Source organism: Salvelinus namaycush, chromosome 17, assembly GCF_016432855.1.
Source record: "Salvelinus namaycush isolate Seneca chromosome 17, SaNama_1.0, whole genome shotgun sequence".
In the NCBI taxonomy this organism is placed as follows: domain Eukaryota; kingdom Metazoa; phylum Chordata; class Actinopteri; order Salmoniformes; family Salmonidae; genus Salvelinus; species Salvelinus namaycush.
Genome location: NC_052323.1, coordinates 33,893,311 through 33,911,800, shown reverse-complemented (window position 1 = coordinate 33,911,800; position 18,490 = coordinate 33,893,311). Strand labels below are relative to the sequence as shown.

At 49.7% G+C, this 18,490-nt stretch overlaps 1 protein-coding gene across 1 annotated transcript; it reads right to left on the bottom strand.

Moving 5' to 3' along the window:
* Nucleotides 1-11,826: 11,826 nt before the first annotated feature.
* On the bottom strand, nt 11,827-16,358 carry LOC120062195 (sporozoite surface protein 2-like). The gene is made up of 8 exons (XM_039011997.1): nt 15,588-16,358; nt 15,338-15,438; nt 14,578-15,062; nt 14,074-14,081; nt 14,029-14,036; nt 13,552-13,793; nt 12,152-12,200; nt 11,827-12,064 (listed from the first exon to the last, which is right to left on the bottom strand). The coding sequence occupies exons 1-8, from the start codon at nt 16,356-16,358 to the stop codon at nt 11,827-11,829; spliced, it is 1,902 nt and encodes a 633-aa protein (XP_038867925.1).
* Nucleotides 16,359-18,490: the final 2,132 nt, after the last annotated feature.

Sequence of the window (18,490 nt, the reverse complement as noted above, 5' to 3'; positions counted from 1 at the left end):
AACCTGGCGCACACAGACATTCCAACAGAGACATTAATGGCATTAACCTGGTGCACACAGACATTCCAACAGAGACATTAATGGCATTAACCTGAACACACAGACATTCCAACAGAGACATTAATGACATTAACCTGGCGCACACAGACATTCCAACAGAGACATTAATGGCATTAACCTGGCGCACACAGACATTCCAACAGAGACATTAATGGCATTAACCTGGCGCACACAGACATTCCAACAGAGACATTAATGGCATTAACCTGGCGCACACAGACATTCCAACAGAGACATTAATGGCATTAACCTGGTGCACACAGACATTCCAACAGAGACATTAATGGCATTAACCTGAACACACAGACATTCCAACAGAGACATTAATGACATTAACCTGGCGCACACAGACATTCCAACAGAGACATTAATGGCATTAACCTGGCACACACAGACATTCCAACAGAGACATTAATGGCATTAACCTGGCGCACACAGACATTCCAACAGAGACATTAATGGCATTAACCTGGCGCACACAGACATTCCAACAGAGACATTAATGGCATTAACCTGGCGCACACAGACATTCCAACAGAGACATTAATGGCATTAACCTGGCGCACACAGACATTCCAACAGAGACATTCATGGCATTAACCTGGCGCACACAGACATTCCAACAGAGACATTAATGGCATTAACCTGAACACACAGACATTCCAACAGAGACAATAATGGCATTAACCTGGCGCACACAGACATTCCAACAGAGACATTAATGGCATTAACCTGGCGCACACAGACATTCCAACAGAGACATTAATGGCATTAACCTGGCGCACACAGACATTCCAACAGAGACATTAATGGCATTAACCTGGCGCACACAGACATTCCAACAGAGACATTAATGGCATTAACCTGGCGCACACAGACATTCCAACAGAGACATTAATGGCATTAACCTGGCACACACAGACATTCCAACAGAGACATTAATGGCATTAACCTGGCGCACACAGACATTCCAACAGAGACATTAATGGCATTAACCTGGCACACACAGACATTCCAACAGAGACATTAATGGCATTAACCTGTCGCACACAGACATTCCAACAGAGACATTAATGGCATTAACCTGGCGCACACAGACATTCCAACAGAGACATTAATGGCATTAACCTGGCGCACACAGACATTCCAACAGAGACATTAATGGCATTAACCTGAACACACAGACATTCCAACAGAGACATTAATGGCATTAACCTGGCGCACACAGACATTCCAACAGAGACATTAATGGCATTAACCTGAACACACAGACATTCCAACAGAGACATTAATGGCATTAACCTGGCGCACACAGACATTCCAACAGAGACAATAATGGCATTAACCTGAACACACAGACATTCCAACAGAGACATTCATGGCATTAACCTGGCGCACACAGACATTCCAACAGAGACATTAATGGCATTAACCTGGCGCACACAGACATTCCAACAGAGACATTAATGGCATTAACCTGGCGCACACAGACATTCCAACAGAGACATTAATGGCATTAACCTGGCGCACACAGACATTCCAACAGAGACATTAATGGCATTAACCTGGCGCACACAGACATTCCAACAGAGACATTAATGGCATTAACCTGGCGCACACAGATATTCCAACAGAGACATTAATGGCATTAACCTGGCGCACACAGACATTCCAACAGAGACATTAATGGCATTAACCTGGCGCACACAGACATTCCAACAGAGACATTAATGGCATTAACCTGGCACACACAGACATTCCAACAGAGACATTAATGGCATTAACCTGGCGCACACAGACATTCCAACAGAGACATTAATGGCATTAACCTGGCGCACACAGACATTCCAACAGAGACATTAATGGCATTAACCTGGCGCACACAGACATTCCAACAGAGACATTAATGGCATTAACCTGGCGCACACAGACATTCCAACAGAGACATTAATGGCATTAACCTGGCGCACACAGACATTCCAACAGAGACATTAATGGCATTAACCTGGCGCACACAGACATTCCAACAGAGACATTAATGGCATTAACCTGGCGCACACAGACATTCCAACAGAGACATTAATGGCATTAACCTGGCGCACACAGACATTCCAACAGAGACATTAATGGCATTAACCTGGCGCACACAGACATTCCAACAGAGACATTAATGGCATTAACCTGGCGCACACAGAAAACACACGAACACACAGTTTCTTTCATTCCACAGAAAGGACACCCGTGCTTGATTCCCAGTACAACCCGTGCCAACCAGTGGCCAGGGCTCCATGAAGAACCCTCCACTGGAGGTCCCCTGACCTCTTTGGTACTGGGGGTTTGTACAGACCCCTCCATCTAAAACCCACCATACTCTCCTCCCCACATACCCCCTGCCACTGATGTGCCATCACTCCTGTTAGGCTCCTACTGTTCCTAACCTTAACGCAGAGGTTGTAGAGGGCTTTACCTCCCACCCCTTCAAACTCCCCCAGGCTCGGAGTGTTAAAATCTAACAAGTCCTCCAGACCCCCTTGCCAGTCCCCAGTCTCTGCCGTCATCTGCAGTGGCGAAAACATTGGTGGCCCCTCCCCCTTTGGCCGCTCAAACACCCCCCTTACCGGCTCAGACACTGCCTCCTGGACCTCCTCCAGGAATCTCTCCAGCAGCCTAAGAGATGTTATTCCTGTTTGTTGAGCCAGGACTTTCTGAGTTTTCCACCCCTCCTCTCCCAGCAGTCACAGGTCACCCAGCCTTTGTAAACCCGCTGCCATCAGTTACCTCTGCAGGGTGGAAAATAGGCTCCTCCCACACCCACAGCCCAGGCTCCACACCCCCTTCTCCTGTGGGCCTTAGCAGCTGCCAGGCCCTCAGCACTGCAGAGTAAAAATCTGAGAGACCTGCTGTACTCAGCCTCTCCAGCCTCATGAGGAATAGCTGCCGGTCCAACCCTAATCCGCCAGCTCTCCTCAGCACTGCGCATGCTGGTTCCCTCCAGCCAACATCCGTATGGTACAGCAGTCTCTGCACCATCTTTAGCCGGAAAGTAGCCATCCTATTCTCCAGTTCCACCAGGCCCTGTCCTCCTTCGTGGACGGTCATGTACAACACTGCCGCCCTCAGCCAGTGATGTCCCGACCAAAGGAAGTCCACCAGCTTGCGTTGCAGGTCTGCAAGCAGACCGGCAGGGGGGTTGAGGACAGCCAGTTTATGCCACAGGGAAGATGCCACCAGGTTGTTGATTATTAGCTCCCTTCCTCTATATGACACTTGGGACAGGAACCACCTCCACCTGGCCAGTCTTGACACCACTGTCTGTGACAGCCCCTCCCAGTTCTTCCTGGCCCACCTCTCCGAGCCCAGGTACACCCCCAACACTTTAAGCCCTTCACAACCCCACTACAAACCCCCTGGAAGCAGAGGGGCCCTATCCCCCCATGCTCCACATAACAGAGCTTTGCTCTTGCCTCAGTTTACCTTAGCTGATGAAGCTCCCTCGTACACCTTCAGACTGGTCTCTAGTGCCTGCATATCCTGACCATCCCTGACCATCACAGAAGCGTCATCTGCATATGCTGACACTGCTATGCCTGTCCCCTCATCCATGCCTGTCCAGCACACTCCCTGCAGTCTCCTGCGTAGCAGTCTCAAAAAAGGCTCAATGGCTAGCGTATATAACTGCCCAGAGAGAGGGCATCCTTGTCCAATGCCCCGTCTCACCCAGACTGGCCTACTGAGCCCCCCTCCCACCTTGACCATACATGATGCCCCAGCATACAACAGCTTCACACAGGTCAAAAAACTCTTCCGAAACCCAAACCTCACATTAAACAGATACGCATGGTCCACTCTATCAAAAGCCTTCTCTTGATCTAAAGAGACCAGTCCAAAGTTCACATTAGAACCTCTCGACAAGTCCAACATGTCCCTGATTAAGAACAAGTTGTCCGTGATTGAGCATCCTGGTACACAATATGTTTGGTCCTTATGTACTATCGAGTCCAGATGGGACAGTCTGTTAGAAAGGACCTTGGCAAATATCTTGTAGTCCGCACAGAGCAATGCCACAGGCCTCCAGTACTTAAGTTTACACAAGTCCCCTTTTTTGGGCAGGAGAGTCAGAGCCGCCCGACGGCAACTCATCGGCAACTCTCCTACCCCGACGCATTCATGCAGCACGCAAAATAAGTCCAGTCCAATTATTCCCCATAATTTTTTATAAAACTCCACTGGGAGTCCATCTGGGTTACGGCCTCTGCCAGTTCATGGGACAACAGAGGAATGTCCATTTCATCCCTCTGTGCCAGAGAGAGCTTAGGGAGTCCTGTGAACAAGACCTGAGCACACATAGGATCACACATTTCTGCCCTATATAACTCAGTATAAAACTCCACAGTCCGCTCCCGCATCTCATCCCACCACAGAGGTCACCCGCCCATCAGACAGCCGTAGACAATGCATACCCTTGGCTTCACTGCTCTGTCTTTCCAAACCAAAGAAGAAGGAGATGGGAGCATCCATCTCCTTGAGCATGGAGAACCTAGCTCTTACAAGAGCTCCTGTTGCTTTAACCTGGAAAAACTACCCAGGTCCCTACGTAATTCAGCTAAATTAGCCTGGAGGCCTACATTGCCTTGCCCCACCATCTCTACCTCCATCTCACTAATACAACGCTCTAGTTCCCCCAATACTCTCCTAGCCTCTGAGGATGAGAGAGCTGTATACTGTTGACAGAAAAGCCGAATTTTGACTTTTCCCACATCCCACCATTGACTCAGAGACTCATACTCCTCTCTTCGCTACCCCCCACCTTTCCCAAAAGGTTTGGAAAACTGCCACAAAAAGTGGCATCTTGTAAGAGCTTTACATTAAATTCCCAATAAGATGCATGCCGGGGCGCTGGTGAAATAGACAGCTGAGCCATGGTTATGGTGTGATCTGAAAACCCCACTGGGAGAATGGTAGCGCCCAACAGCCTATTGCTCCGATTTCTGGACATGTAAAAACGATCGGGCTGCACTCACCCTAGTCCCAAAAACCTTCAGCCTTGTATACTGTCTTGTGTTGGGATGTTTAGTTCTCCAAACATCCACTAGGTCGAACTGGTTAATGATGTCCCTTAACACTCCCACTGACACTGAATGAGTCTCTTCCCCATTTCTGTCTTCCGTATAATCCATTGTACAGTTCCAATCCCCGCCGACCACCAGCGTCTCCTCAGGCGCTACTTGTGAGAGTACCTGTCTAAGACCCAAACAGAACCCCCCTCTCTCTCCCTGTGTTAGGCTCATACACATTTATAAAGACAAAACCCATGTTGTTAATTTCTGCTTTTACAACAAGCAGCCTACCCCTACACACCTCCTTTGAGGAGCACATTTTTACAGACAGACCCGGTACAAAAAGGACTGCCACCCCTGCACTAAAATGTGTACCATGGCTCAACACACTTGCCCCTTTCCACCAGAGCCCCCAATCAACTTCATTCACCACATCACTATGTGTCTCCTGCAGAAACAACACCTGTACTTTTTTTGTTTTACATATTCACCCAACACACTCCTCTTTTTCACCCAACACACTCCTCTTTCCCGCATCTCTGGCGCCATTTATATTGAGCCATCCTACCCGAAGAGTCTCCATAAGAAGTGGGAGAAAAGCCAGCAAAGAAAGAGAAATAGCAAAGCTCAAAAAGCCCCAGTGGCAGAAAGAAACTATACATCTAAACAGTGTCTGAAGGTAGACCCTTACTCACTGTTGTGACCCACTTCCTCAACCTAAACCGTTTCCTGGGTGAGAGGACACCATGCCCCTCATTTTTCATAGCATGTTGAAAAACTTGTAGAAACTTGTAGAATCCATGCCCTGAAGAATTCAGGCTGTTCTGGAGGCAAAGGGAGGTCCGACCCAATACTAGATGGGTGTACCTAATAAACTATTGATCTGAGTGTTTACAATAATTGTATTATTGTGTGCATGTAACCATACTCATTGAGACAAAGACATCTCCATAGTTAAGTGTTCTACATGGTCTCTGTGCTACAGCTGTAGTACACAGACCAAGCCAAAGCTATTGGCTAATTTTTTTATATTCTTACATCAGTAACTTGCCGAATTATAATTCTCATTGCCTTTTATCTTTTTGATTGGATTACATTTGGTTTGCTATTTCCCTCCATTGATATTGTGTGCTGTTATATCTGCAGTGGTTTATTAAGTAGCTGTCTATAGTTTTTGTTCCCCGGGCTCCCGAGTGACGCAGTATGGGTAGAAACCATCCAATACACAGAACAGGAGGTAGTTCAGGGGTGAAGCAGTTCATTGGGGTCATGAATGGAGAGAGGGGTGGGTGGATAGAGGGAAGGAGGGATTGATGCATTGAGAGGGGTGGATGGATGGATGGATGGCTGGCTGGCTGGATGGATGGATGGATAGAGGGAAGGAGGGATTGAGGCATTGAGAGGGGTGGGTGGATGGATTGATTGATTGAGGGAAGGAGGGATTGAGGGGGACAGGGAAGGAGGTTTTCTGTACGCCAAGCAAACAGGCCAGATAAGATCAGAGTGGAGAGAAAGCTGCTGGAAGCCATCCTAACTAACCCCCTCCTCCTCTCACACATTCCTCTTTCTACCCCTTTTTCTCTCATTACCCCAGTTCCCTCCACATGCTTCCCCCTCTTTCCCCATTTCCCCCCACTCCCTTTATCCTTCAACCCCCCCTTGTCTTCTCTCCCGTTGCTTCACTTTCTACTTTCTCCCTGTCTCCTCTCTGCTGTCTCCTGTCTCCTCTCACCCTCTACTGTCTCCTCTGTACTGTCTCCCCTCTCCTGTATCCTCTCTCCTGTCTCTTCTCTCCTGTCATGTCTCCCCACTCCTGTCTCCTCTCTGTTGACTCCTCTTTGCTGTCTCCTCTCTGCTGTCTCCCATCTCCTGTCTCCTCTCTCCTGTCTCCTCTCTCCTGTCTCCCCTCTCCTGTCTCCCCTCTCCCCTCTCCTGTCTCCCCTCTCCTGTCTCCCCTCTCCTGTCTCCTCTCTGCTGACTCCTCTCTGCTGTCTCCCATCTCCTGTGTCCTCTCTCCGGTCTCCTCTCCAGTCTCCTCTTTCCTGCCTGTCCTCTCCTGTCTCCACTCTCCTGTCTCCTGTCTCTTCTCTCCTGTGTCCTGTCACCCCTCTCCTCTCTCCTGTCTCTGGTCTCCTCTCTCCTGTCTTCTCTCTCCTGTCTTCCCTCTCCTGTCTTCCCTCTCCTGTCTTCCCTCTTCTGTCTTCCCTCTTCTGTCTTCCCTCTCCTGTCTTCCCTCTCCTGTCTTCCCTCTCCTGTCTTCCCTCTCCTGTCTCCTCTCCTGTCTACTCTCTCCTGTCTACTCTCTCCTGTCTACTCTCTCCTGTCTCCCCTCTCCTGTCTCCCCTCTCCTGACTCCTGTCTATTCTCTCCTGTCTCCCCTCTCCTGTCTCCCCTCTCCTGTCTCCTTTCTCTTGTCTCATCTCTCATCGTTCAAGTCTCCTCTTTCTTGTCTCCTCTCTCCTGTCTCCTCTCCTGTCTTTCTTAGATGTATTTTTGCCTCTCTTCCTGCACTGTCTTCCTGCACTCTCTTCCTCTCTCTGACACCTCATCCTCCTCTCCCTCTCTCCCCCACTCCTCATCCTCCTCTCCCTCTCTACCTCACTTCTCATCCTCCTTTCCATCTCTCCCTCTCTCCTCCCTCACCCCTGTGAAGTGTGGTCAGATCTTGGCGTGTAATGCCATGTCTTTTCTATGTACTTTCTCTGCTCTTTGACCATATTCATCAAAAAACACCTTTAACAGTCATTTCATCTTTCATGTTGACGGCCCTGCCATCACAGTAGATCTAACAATTCATTGCGTGACCTCAGGAAGACAGAAGAGAGACAGCGATATAGTGTGTGTGTGTGTGTGTGTGTGTGTGTGTGTGTGTGTGTGTGTGTGTGTGTGTGTGTGTGTGTGTGTGTGTGTGTGTGTGTGTGTGTGTGTGTGTGTGTGTGTGTGTGTGTGTGTTTATTGAGATAAAGACACAACAAAAATCAGACTAGGTTTGTCTATTTGAATATCTAGTTAGTAGTGCTTAGCGATTAGTGCTTTTGTCTATTTGAATAGGTATTGTGTGTAACAGTGATAACACCAAGTAAAACTGAAACGATAAAAACTTAAAACACAAAATATAAATACCCATCAACATACTTCTTATAGCTTATCAGACACATTTCCGCTTGCTGAACACATACTACTGAAATAAAACATACAGCCTTTTCTTAGTAAACACAAAGGTAAAACTGAAATAGATACTGTAGTCTTCCCATCGTATAGTCAGACGCATTCTATTCACAGGCTTGTACACAATATTTAGTTCGTATTGAGGTCGGTTTGATTTCAGTTCCATTATAAAACAAACATCACGGTTTTTCGATTTAGAATAATAAAAAATAAAAAATGAAATGCACTATGCATTATGTGGGTTGAATGCTGTAACAACACATAATAAAACAATTAATACAAGTTCCCATGATAGTAGTGACTGCCCATTACTGCTTATCACTTATTAACTATAATTTATTAACTTTACTTTAATAAAATATGTTGTTGTTGTGTATATTACTTTTTTTTTAATGTAGTGACTTTATTATTTCGTTCCAAGTCATCCTCTCATCTCTATAGAGCTGCTGCCTATGCTGTCTGACAAAATCACTATTTTAGTAGTTCTTTAATGTAAATAAGGCGTACTTTTATGATGCCTGAATACCAACTATCAATGACTTAGATCATGTATTTTCAGGTAGTGATACCTCACGAAGCAACTGCTCTCTATCCCTCTCCATCCTGCATTCTTCTGTCTCTTTTACGTAGCAAGCGTAAACGAGAAGCACATCGGACAAGTCGGAGTGCAATGGACTATAGTTAATTACTAGTTTTCTGCGTAAACTATGTGGAATATTCGCCTGTTGGAAACTTCAATTCCATACTACATTGCACAGTTCTGTCTTGATCTGCTTTATCTCTAGAGAAACTGCAATGTCTGCGTTGAGCTCATGTCACGATCGTTGTTTGAAGGATTGGACCAAGGTGCAGCGTACGTAAAGTTCCACATCATTTTAATGAATAAAGTGAAACTTAAGCAAAGACAAAACAAATAAAGAATAAACGAACCGTGACGACAATGCAGTGCTAACAGGCAACTAAACATAAACAATATTCCATAACACACAGGTGGAAAAAATGCTGCTTAAGTATGATCCCCAATTAGAGACAATGATAACCAGCTGCCTCTAATTGGGAATCATACAAATCACCAACATAGAAAATATACTTCAAACCCCACATAGAAAATTTAAACTAGAACAACCCCCCAGTCACGCCCTGACCCGTGACAGCTCACAGAAAAAAAACACAGAGGGAATGGAATTCAAGTAATTGAACTGACATTGGTCAATTAGTTGTTTAAAAAATGAATGTTTGGTTAATCGCTCAGCAAATTTAGTTAGCTATTGTCTTATTATGCTTCATTAGTGTAAATGAAAAGGTGTTGGAGGTCCTTTGGAACATTGTGGACATTATGAACTGCTTTCAGATGAGACGGACTGGGAGAAGAAACCCAATCCGCCCGTGATGTCTTGGAATGACTGTCATGTAAATTTAGCTGCACTAGCATGGTATGAAGACCACACAAAAACAGCTGTTGTTGTTGACCACATGCATATCTGTTTAGCCTCCTGTCCATGATGATATTTTAGGACAGACCTCATCTCTGACATTTCAACGAACGCTGTTTGAATTTTACATTAAAGTGCCAGGGAGTTCTGATTCTAATAACAAGAATAAATTGAATTGACTTTGACCGGTCACTGATAGACATCTGATCTGTAACTGTTACATAGTTTAGCTTAGAAACACAGTTTCAAACCAGTAATGGGTACTGAGGATACTGAGGATACTGGGGATACTGGGGATACTGGGGATACTGGGAATACTGGGGATACTGGGAATACTGGGGATACTGGGGATACTGGGGATACTGGGGATACTGGGGATACTGGGGATACAGGGGATACTGGGAATACTGGGGATACTGGGGATACTGAGGATACTGGGGATACTGGGGTTACTGGGGATACTGGGAATACTGGGGATACTGGGGATACTGAGGATACTGGGGATACTGGGGATACTGGGGATACTGAGGATACTGGGGATAGTGGGGTTAGAGGGGATACTGGGGATACTGGGGATACTGGGGATACTGGGGTTAGAGGGGATACTGGGGATACTAGGGATACTGAGGATACTGGGGATACTGGGGTTAGAGGGGATACTGGGGATACTGGGGATACTGGGGTTAGAGGGGATACTGGGGTTAGAGGGGATACTGGGGATACTGGGGATACTGAGGATACTGGGGATACTGGGGTTAGAGGGGATACTGGGGATACTGGGGATACTGAGGATACTGGGGATACTGGGGTTAGAGGGGATACTGGGGATACTGGGGATACTGAGGATACTGAGGATACTGGGGTTAGAGGGGATACTGGGGATACTGGGGATACTGAGGATACTGGGGTTAGAGGGGATACTGGGGATACTGGGGATACTGAGGATACTGGGGTTAGAGGGGATACTGAGGATACTGGGGATACTGGGGATACTGGGGTTACTGGGGGTACTGGGGATACTGGGGTTAGAGGGGATACTGGGGTTAGAGGGGATACTGGGGATACTGAGGATACTGGGGTTAGAGGGGATACTGGGGATACTGGGGATACTGGGGATACTGAGGATACTGGGGTTAGAGGGGATACTGGGGATACTGGGGATACTGGGGTTAGAGGGGATACTGGGGATACTGAGGATACTGGGGATACTGGGGATACTGGGGTTAGAGGGGATACTGGGGATACTGGGGATACTGGGAATACTGGGAATACTGAGGATACTGGGGATACTGGGGATACTGGGGTGGGGGTACTGGGGTTACTGGGGATACTGGGAATACTGGGGATACTGGGGATACTGGGGATACTGGGGATACTGAGGATACTGGGGATACTGGGGATACTGGGGATACTGGGAATACTGGGGATACTGGGAATACTGGGGATACTGGGGTTACTGGGGATACTGGGAATACTGGGGATACTGGGGATACTGGGAATACTGGGGATACTGGGGATACTGGGAATACTGGGGATACTGGGAATACTGGGGATACTGGGGATACTGGGGTGGGGATACTGGGGATACTGGGGTTACTGGGAATACTGGGAATACTGGGGATACTGGGAATACTGGGGATACTGGGGATACTGGGGTGGGGATACTGGGGATACTGGGGTTACTGGGAATACTGAGGATACTGAGGATACTGGGGATACTGGGGTTACTGGGAATACTGGGAATACTGGGAATACTGGGGTTAGAGGGGATACTGGGGTTAGAGGGGATACTGGGGATACTGGGGATACTGGGGATACTGGGAATACTGGGGATACTGGGAATACTGGGGATACTGGGGATACTGGGGTGGGGATACTGGGGATACTGGGGTTACTGGGAATACTGAGGATACTGAGGATACTGGGGATACTGGGGTTACTGGGAATACTGGGAATACTGGGAATACTGGGGATACTGGGGATACTGGGGTGGGGATACTGGGGATACTGGGGATACTGGGGTGGGGATACTGGGGATACTGAGGATACTGGGGTTACTGGGAATACTGAGAATACTGGGGTTACTGGGGATACTGAGAATACTGGGGTTACTGGGGATACTGGGAATACTGGGGACACTGGGGATACTGGGAAAACTGGGAATACTGGGGTGGGGGTACTGGGGTGGGGGTACTGGGGTTACTGGGAATACTGGGGATACTGGGGATACTGGGAATGCTGGGAATACTGGGGATACTGAGGATACTGGGGATACTGGGAATACTGGGGTTACTGTGTATACTGAGGACACTGGGGATACTGGGAAAACTGGGAATACTGGAGATACTGGGGTGGGGGTACTGGGGTTACTGGGGATACTGGGGTTACTGGGGATACTGGGGTTACTGTGTATACTGAGGACACTGGGGATACTGGGCAAACTGGGAATACTGGAGATACTGGGGTGGGGGTACTGGGGTTACTGGGGATAATGGGGATACTGGGGTTACTGGGGGTACTGGGGATAATGGGGATACTGGGGTTAGAGGGGTTACTGGGGATACTGGGGTTACTGGGGATACTGGGGTTAGAGGGGATACTGGGGATACTGGGGATACTGGGGTTAGAGGGGTTACTGGGGTTACTGGGGATACTGGGGTTAGAGGGGTTACTGGGGATACTGGGGTTACTGGGGATACTGGGGATACTGGGGTTAGAGGGGATACTGGGGATACTGGGGTTAGAGGGGATACTGGGGTTAGAGGGGATACTGGGGTTAGAGGGGTTACTGGGGATACTGGGGATACTGGGGATACTGGGGATACTGGGGTTACTGGGGATACTGGGGATACTGGGGATACTGGGGTTACTGGGGGTACTGGGGATACTGGGGATTATGGGGTTACTGGGGTTACTGAGGATATTGGGGATACTGAGGATACTGGGGTTACTGGGGTTACTGGGGATATTGGGGATACTGGGGTTAGGGGGGTTACTGGGGATACTGGGGTTAGAGGGGTTACTGGGGATACTGGGGTTAGAGGGGATACTGGGGATACTGGGGTTAGAGGGGTTACTGGGGATACTGGGGTTAAAGGGGATACTGGGGTTACTGGGGATACTGGGGTTAGAGGAGATACTGGGGATACTGGGGATACTGGGGTTACTGGGGATACTGGGGATACTGGGGATACTGGGGATACTGGGGTTACTGGGGTTACTGGGGATACTGGGGATACTGGGGTTAGAGGGGATACTGGGGATACTGGGGTTACTGGGGATACTGGGGATACTGGGGATACTGGGGATACTGAGGATACTGAGGATACTGGGGATACTGGGGATACTGGGGATACTGGGAATACTGGGGATACTGGGAATACTGGGGATACTGGAAATACTGGGGATACTGGGGATACTGAGGATACTGGGGTTAGAGGGGATACTGGGGATACTGGGGATACTGGGGATACTGGGGATACTGGGGATACTGGGGATACTGAGAATACTGGGGATACTGGGGATACTGGGGATACTGGGGTTAGAGGGGATACTGGGGATACTGGGGTTAGAGGGGATACTGGGGATACTGGGGATACTGGGGTTACTGGGGATACTGGGGATACTGGGTTTAGAGGGGTTACTGGGGATACTGGGGTTACTGGGGATACTGGGGATACTGAGAATACTGGGGATACTGGGGATACTGGGGATACTGGGAATACTGGGGATACTGGGGATACTGAGGATACTGGGGATACTGGGGATACTGGGGTTACTGGGGATACTGGGGTTACTGGGGATACTGGGGATACTGGGGATACTGGGGATACTGGGGATACTGGGGTTACTGAGGATACTGGGGTTACTGGGGTTACTGGGGTTACTGGGGTTACTGGGGTTACTGGGGTTACTGGGGTTACTGGGGTTACTGGGGTTACTGGGGTTACTGGGGTTACTGGGGTTACTGGGGTTACTGGGGTTACTGGGGTTACTGGGGTTACTGGGGTTACTGGGGTTACTGGGGTTACTGGGGTTACTGGGGTTACTGGGGTTACTGGGGTTAGTGGGGTTACTGGGGATACTGGGGATACTGGGGATACTGAGGATACTGGGGTTACTGGGGTTACTGGGGTTACTGGGGTTACTGGGGTTACTGGGGTTACTGGGGTTACTGGGGTTACTGGGGTTACTGGGGTTACTGGGGTTACTGGGGTTACTGGGGATACTGGGGTTACTGGGGTTACTGTGGTTACTGGGGTTACTGGGGTTACTGGGGTTACTGGGGTTACTGGGGTTACTGGGGTTACTGGGGATACTGGGGATACTGGGAATACTGGGAATACTGGGGATACTGGGAATACTGGGGATACTGGGGATACTGGGGATACTGGGGATACTGGGGATACTGAGGATACTGGGGTTACTGGGGATACTGGGGATACTGGGGATACTGGGGATACTGGGGATACTGGGAATACTGGGGATACTGGGGATACTGGGGATACTGGGGATACTGAGAATACTGGGGTTACTGGGGATACTGGGGATACTGGGGATACTGGGGTTAGAGGGGATACTGGGGATACTGGGGTTAGAGGGGATACTGGGGATACTGGGGATACTGGGGTTACTGGGGATACTGGGGATACTGGGTTTAGAGGGGTTACTGGGGATACTGGGGTTACTGGGGATACTGGGGATACTGAGAATACTGGGGATACTGGGGATACTGGGGATACTGGGAATACTGGGGATACTGGGGATACTGAGGATACTGGGGATACTGGGGATACTGGGGTTACTGGGGATACTGGGGTTACTGGGGATACTGGGGATACTGGGGATACTGGGGATACTGGGGATACTGGGGTTACTGAGGATACTGGGGTTACTGGGGTTACTGGGGTTACTGGGGTTACTGGGGTTACTGGGGTTACTGGGGTTACTGGGGTTACTGGGGTTACTGGGGTTACTGGGGTTACTGGGGTTACTGGGGTTACTGGGGTTACTGGGGTTACTGGGGTTACTGGGGTTACTGGGGTTACTGGGGTTACTGGGGTTACTGGGGTTACTGGGGTTACTGGGGTTACTGGGGTTACTGGGGTTACTGGGGTTACTGGGGTTACTGTGGTTACTGGGGTTACTGGGGTTACTGGGGTTACTGGGGTTACTGGGGTTACTGGGGTTACTGGGGTTACTGGGGTTACTGGGGTTACTGGGGTTACTGGGGTTACTGGGGTTACTGGGGTTACTGGGGTTACTGGGGTTACTGGGGTTACTGGGGTTACTGGGGTTAAAGGGGATACTGGGGTTACTGGGGTTACTGGGGATACTGGGGATACTGGGGATACTGGGGATACTGGGGATACTGGAGATACTGGGGTTACTGGGGATACTGGGGATACTGGGGATACTGGGGTTACTGGGGATACTGGGGATACTGGGGTTAAAGGGGATACTGGGGTTACTGGGGATACTGGGGATACTGGGGTTACTGGGGTTAAAGGGGATACTGGGGATACTGGGGATACTGGGTTCACTGGGTTGGGGGTACTGGGGGTTAATAGGGGTGGGGGAACTGTGTGTACTGTACTGGTGTGTGGGAACTGGGGGTACTGGGGTGGGGGCACTGGGTATACTGGGTTGGGGGTACTGGGGGGGCTACTGGGGGTAATGGGGTGGGGGAACTGGGTGTACTGGTTGGGGTACTGGGGGGGCTACTGGGGGTAATAGGGTGGGGGCACTGGGTGTATTGGGTTGGGTACTGGGGGGGCTACTGGGGGTAATAGGGTGGGGGCACTGGGTGTATTGGGTTGGGGTACTGGGGGGGCTACTGGGGGTAATGGGGTGGGGGAACTGGGTGTACTGGTTGGGGTACTGGGGGGCTACTTGTGGTACTGGGGTGGGGGCACTGGGTATACTGGGTTGGGGGTACTGGGGGGGATACTGGGGGTAATGGGGTGGGGGAACTGGGTGTATTGGGTTGGGGTACTGGGGGGGCTACTGGGGGTAATAGGGTGGGGGCACTGGGTGTATTGGGTTGGGGTACTGGGGGTAATAGGGTGGGGGCACTGGGTGTATTGGGTTGGGGTACTGGGGGGGCTACTGGGGCTAATAGGGTGGGGGCACTGGGTGTATTGGGTTGGGGTACTGGGGGGCTACTGGGGGTAATGGGGTGGGGGAACTGGGTGTATTGGGTTGGGGTACTGGGGGGGGCTACTGGGGGTAATAGGGTGGGGGCACTGGGTGTATTGGGTTGGGGTACTGGGGGGGCTACTGGGGGTAATAGGGTGTGGGAACTGGGTGTATTGGGTTGGGGTACTGGGGGGGCTACTGGGGGTAATAGGGTGGGGGCACTGGGTGTATTGGGTTGGGGTACTGGGGGGCTACTGGGGGTAATGGGGTGGGGGAACTGGGTGTATTGGGTTGGGGTACTGGGGGGGCTACTGGGGGTAATAGGGTGGGGGCACTGGGTGTATTGGGTTGTGGTACTGGGGGGGCTACTGGGGGTAATAGGGTGGGGGAACTGGGTGTATTGGGTTGGGGTACTGGGGGGGCTACTGGGGGTAATGGGGTGGGGGCACTGGGTGTATTGGGTTGGGGTACTGGGCACATGAGCATGCACAGAAGCAGACATTGACACACACACACACACACACACACACACACACACACACACACACACACACACACACACACACACACACACACACACACACACACACACACACACACACACACACACACACACACACACACACACACACACACACACAAACAAACTGAGCTGAGCGCTGCAGGGCCCAGCATGTTAGCACCATTAGGACTAGCTGCATCTGGCTGGTTTAACTAGCACCAGAGTCCTCTATAGAAACGGAATGAGAAGAATGACTAGAATGACCATACCCACTGAGTCACCACTGTTCTATATGTTCTATTTTTCTTTTTCTATTCCTTCCTCCGTCTCTGCATTCAGCCCATAGCAATATAATCTGGATTGTATTTATATGATTCAGCCAATACACAGAGTAGTGAGTACAAAGCAAGGTGTTTTCTATTGGTTACAGTGATTCAATATTTCCATTGTATCATGGCATGTGCTTCTGTGGTGCATATCTCTGGCTGATCCTACACCTGTTCTTATCATTACTGAGATCGCGTCTCTCCATAGAACTGTCCCCATGTCGTCCTCCTCCTGTTCTCTCTCTCTCTCTCTCTCTTCCATCCTCCATCTAACCATGTTTAAACATGATCCGAGCTGTAACGTTATCCATGACCTTAGCCTATATGCTGTATCTCTCTATCACCTTAACCTCTAGTCTTTCTCTTCCTCCATCCATCCATTCAGAACATTGTCTTTCCCACTCTGACACCCACACAATCACTCTCTGTGACCTTCCCCTTCTACAGTTCACAGAACAGGAAAATATTCCTGCTGCCATAGGAAATGTGAATTGTTATGTGGATTATAATGAATGGACATGTTGTGTAGGGGTTGATACATTTCTCCTTAGGGCAAATCAAGTCTGACAACTCCTCCATACAGCCCAGTACACAGTCCCTACCTCTCTCCTCCATACAGCCCAGTACACAGTCCCTACCTCTCTCCTCCATACAGCCCAGTACACAGTCCCTACCTCTCTCCTCCATATAGCCCAGTACTCAGTCCCTCTCTCTCTCCTCCATATAGCCCAGTACACAGTCCCTACCTCTCTCCTCCATACAGCCCAGTACACAGTCCCTCCCTCTCTCCTCCATACAGCCCAGTACACAGTCCCTACCTCTCTCCTCCATACAGCCCAGTACACAGTCCCTCCCTCTCTCCTCCATACAGCCCAGTACACAGTCCCTACCTCTCTCCTCCATACAGCCCAGTACACAGTCCCTACCTCTCTCCTCCATACAGCCCAGTACACAGTCCCTCCCTCTCTCCTCCATACAGCCCAGTACACAGTCCCTACCTCTCTCCTCCATACAGCCCAGTACACAGTCCCTCCCTCTCTCCTCCATACAGCCCAGTACACAGTCCCTACCTCTCTCCTCCATATAGCCCAGTACTCAGTCCCTCTCTCTCTCCTCCATATAGCCCAGTACACAGTCCCTACCTCTCTCCTCCATACAGCCCAGTACACAGTCCCTCCCTCTCTCCTCCATACAGCCCAGTACACAGTCCCTACCTCTCTCCTCCATATAGCCCATTGTGTCACCAGAGACACACACATTTGCCTATTAGCACGCTAAGTAGCACTCTGTGAATTCCTGTGTTTGTTTTTAATGAAGCCACTTGCTGTTGGGGATCAGGGTTTATATATAGTCTTTCATTATCCCCTGTCTCAGATCCCAGTTCCTTCTCAGGTGTCTATCGTAAGACTGATGGCACAAGTGTTGGCCTGTTCCAGACAGGAGGGTGTGTGGAGGGGCTTAGTGTGTGTGTGTGGGTGTGGGCATGTGTGTGTGGGTGTGTGCGTGCGTGCGTGTGTGCGTGCGTGCCTGCGTGCGTGTGTCCGTGCTTGTGTCCAAGTGTGAAGGGCTTGGCATGTAAACCTGGTCTGCTGCTGATCAGGTCCGGAGATACAGAGTAATGAAGAGGGGGATTGTCACCTCTGTGAGTAGACTGATGGAGGCATGAAGAGACAGACAGAAGGAGGTGATGGAATGGATTCCTCTGATCCAACAGAGTTACAGAGGTCATGACCTCTGACAGGTGTGAGGGATGGTTCTTATTGGCTGACTGACCATGTGGCGTCTGTTGGAACAGGTGAGGACAGG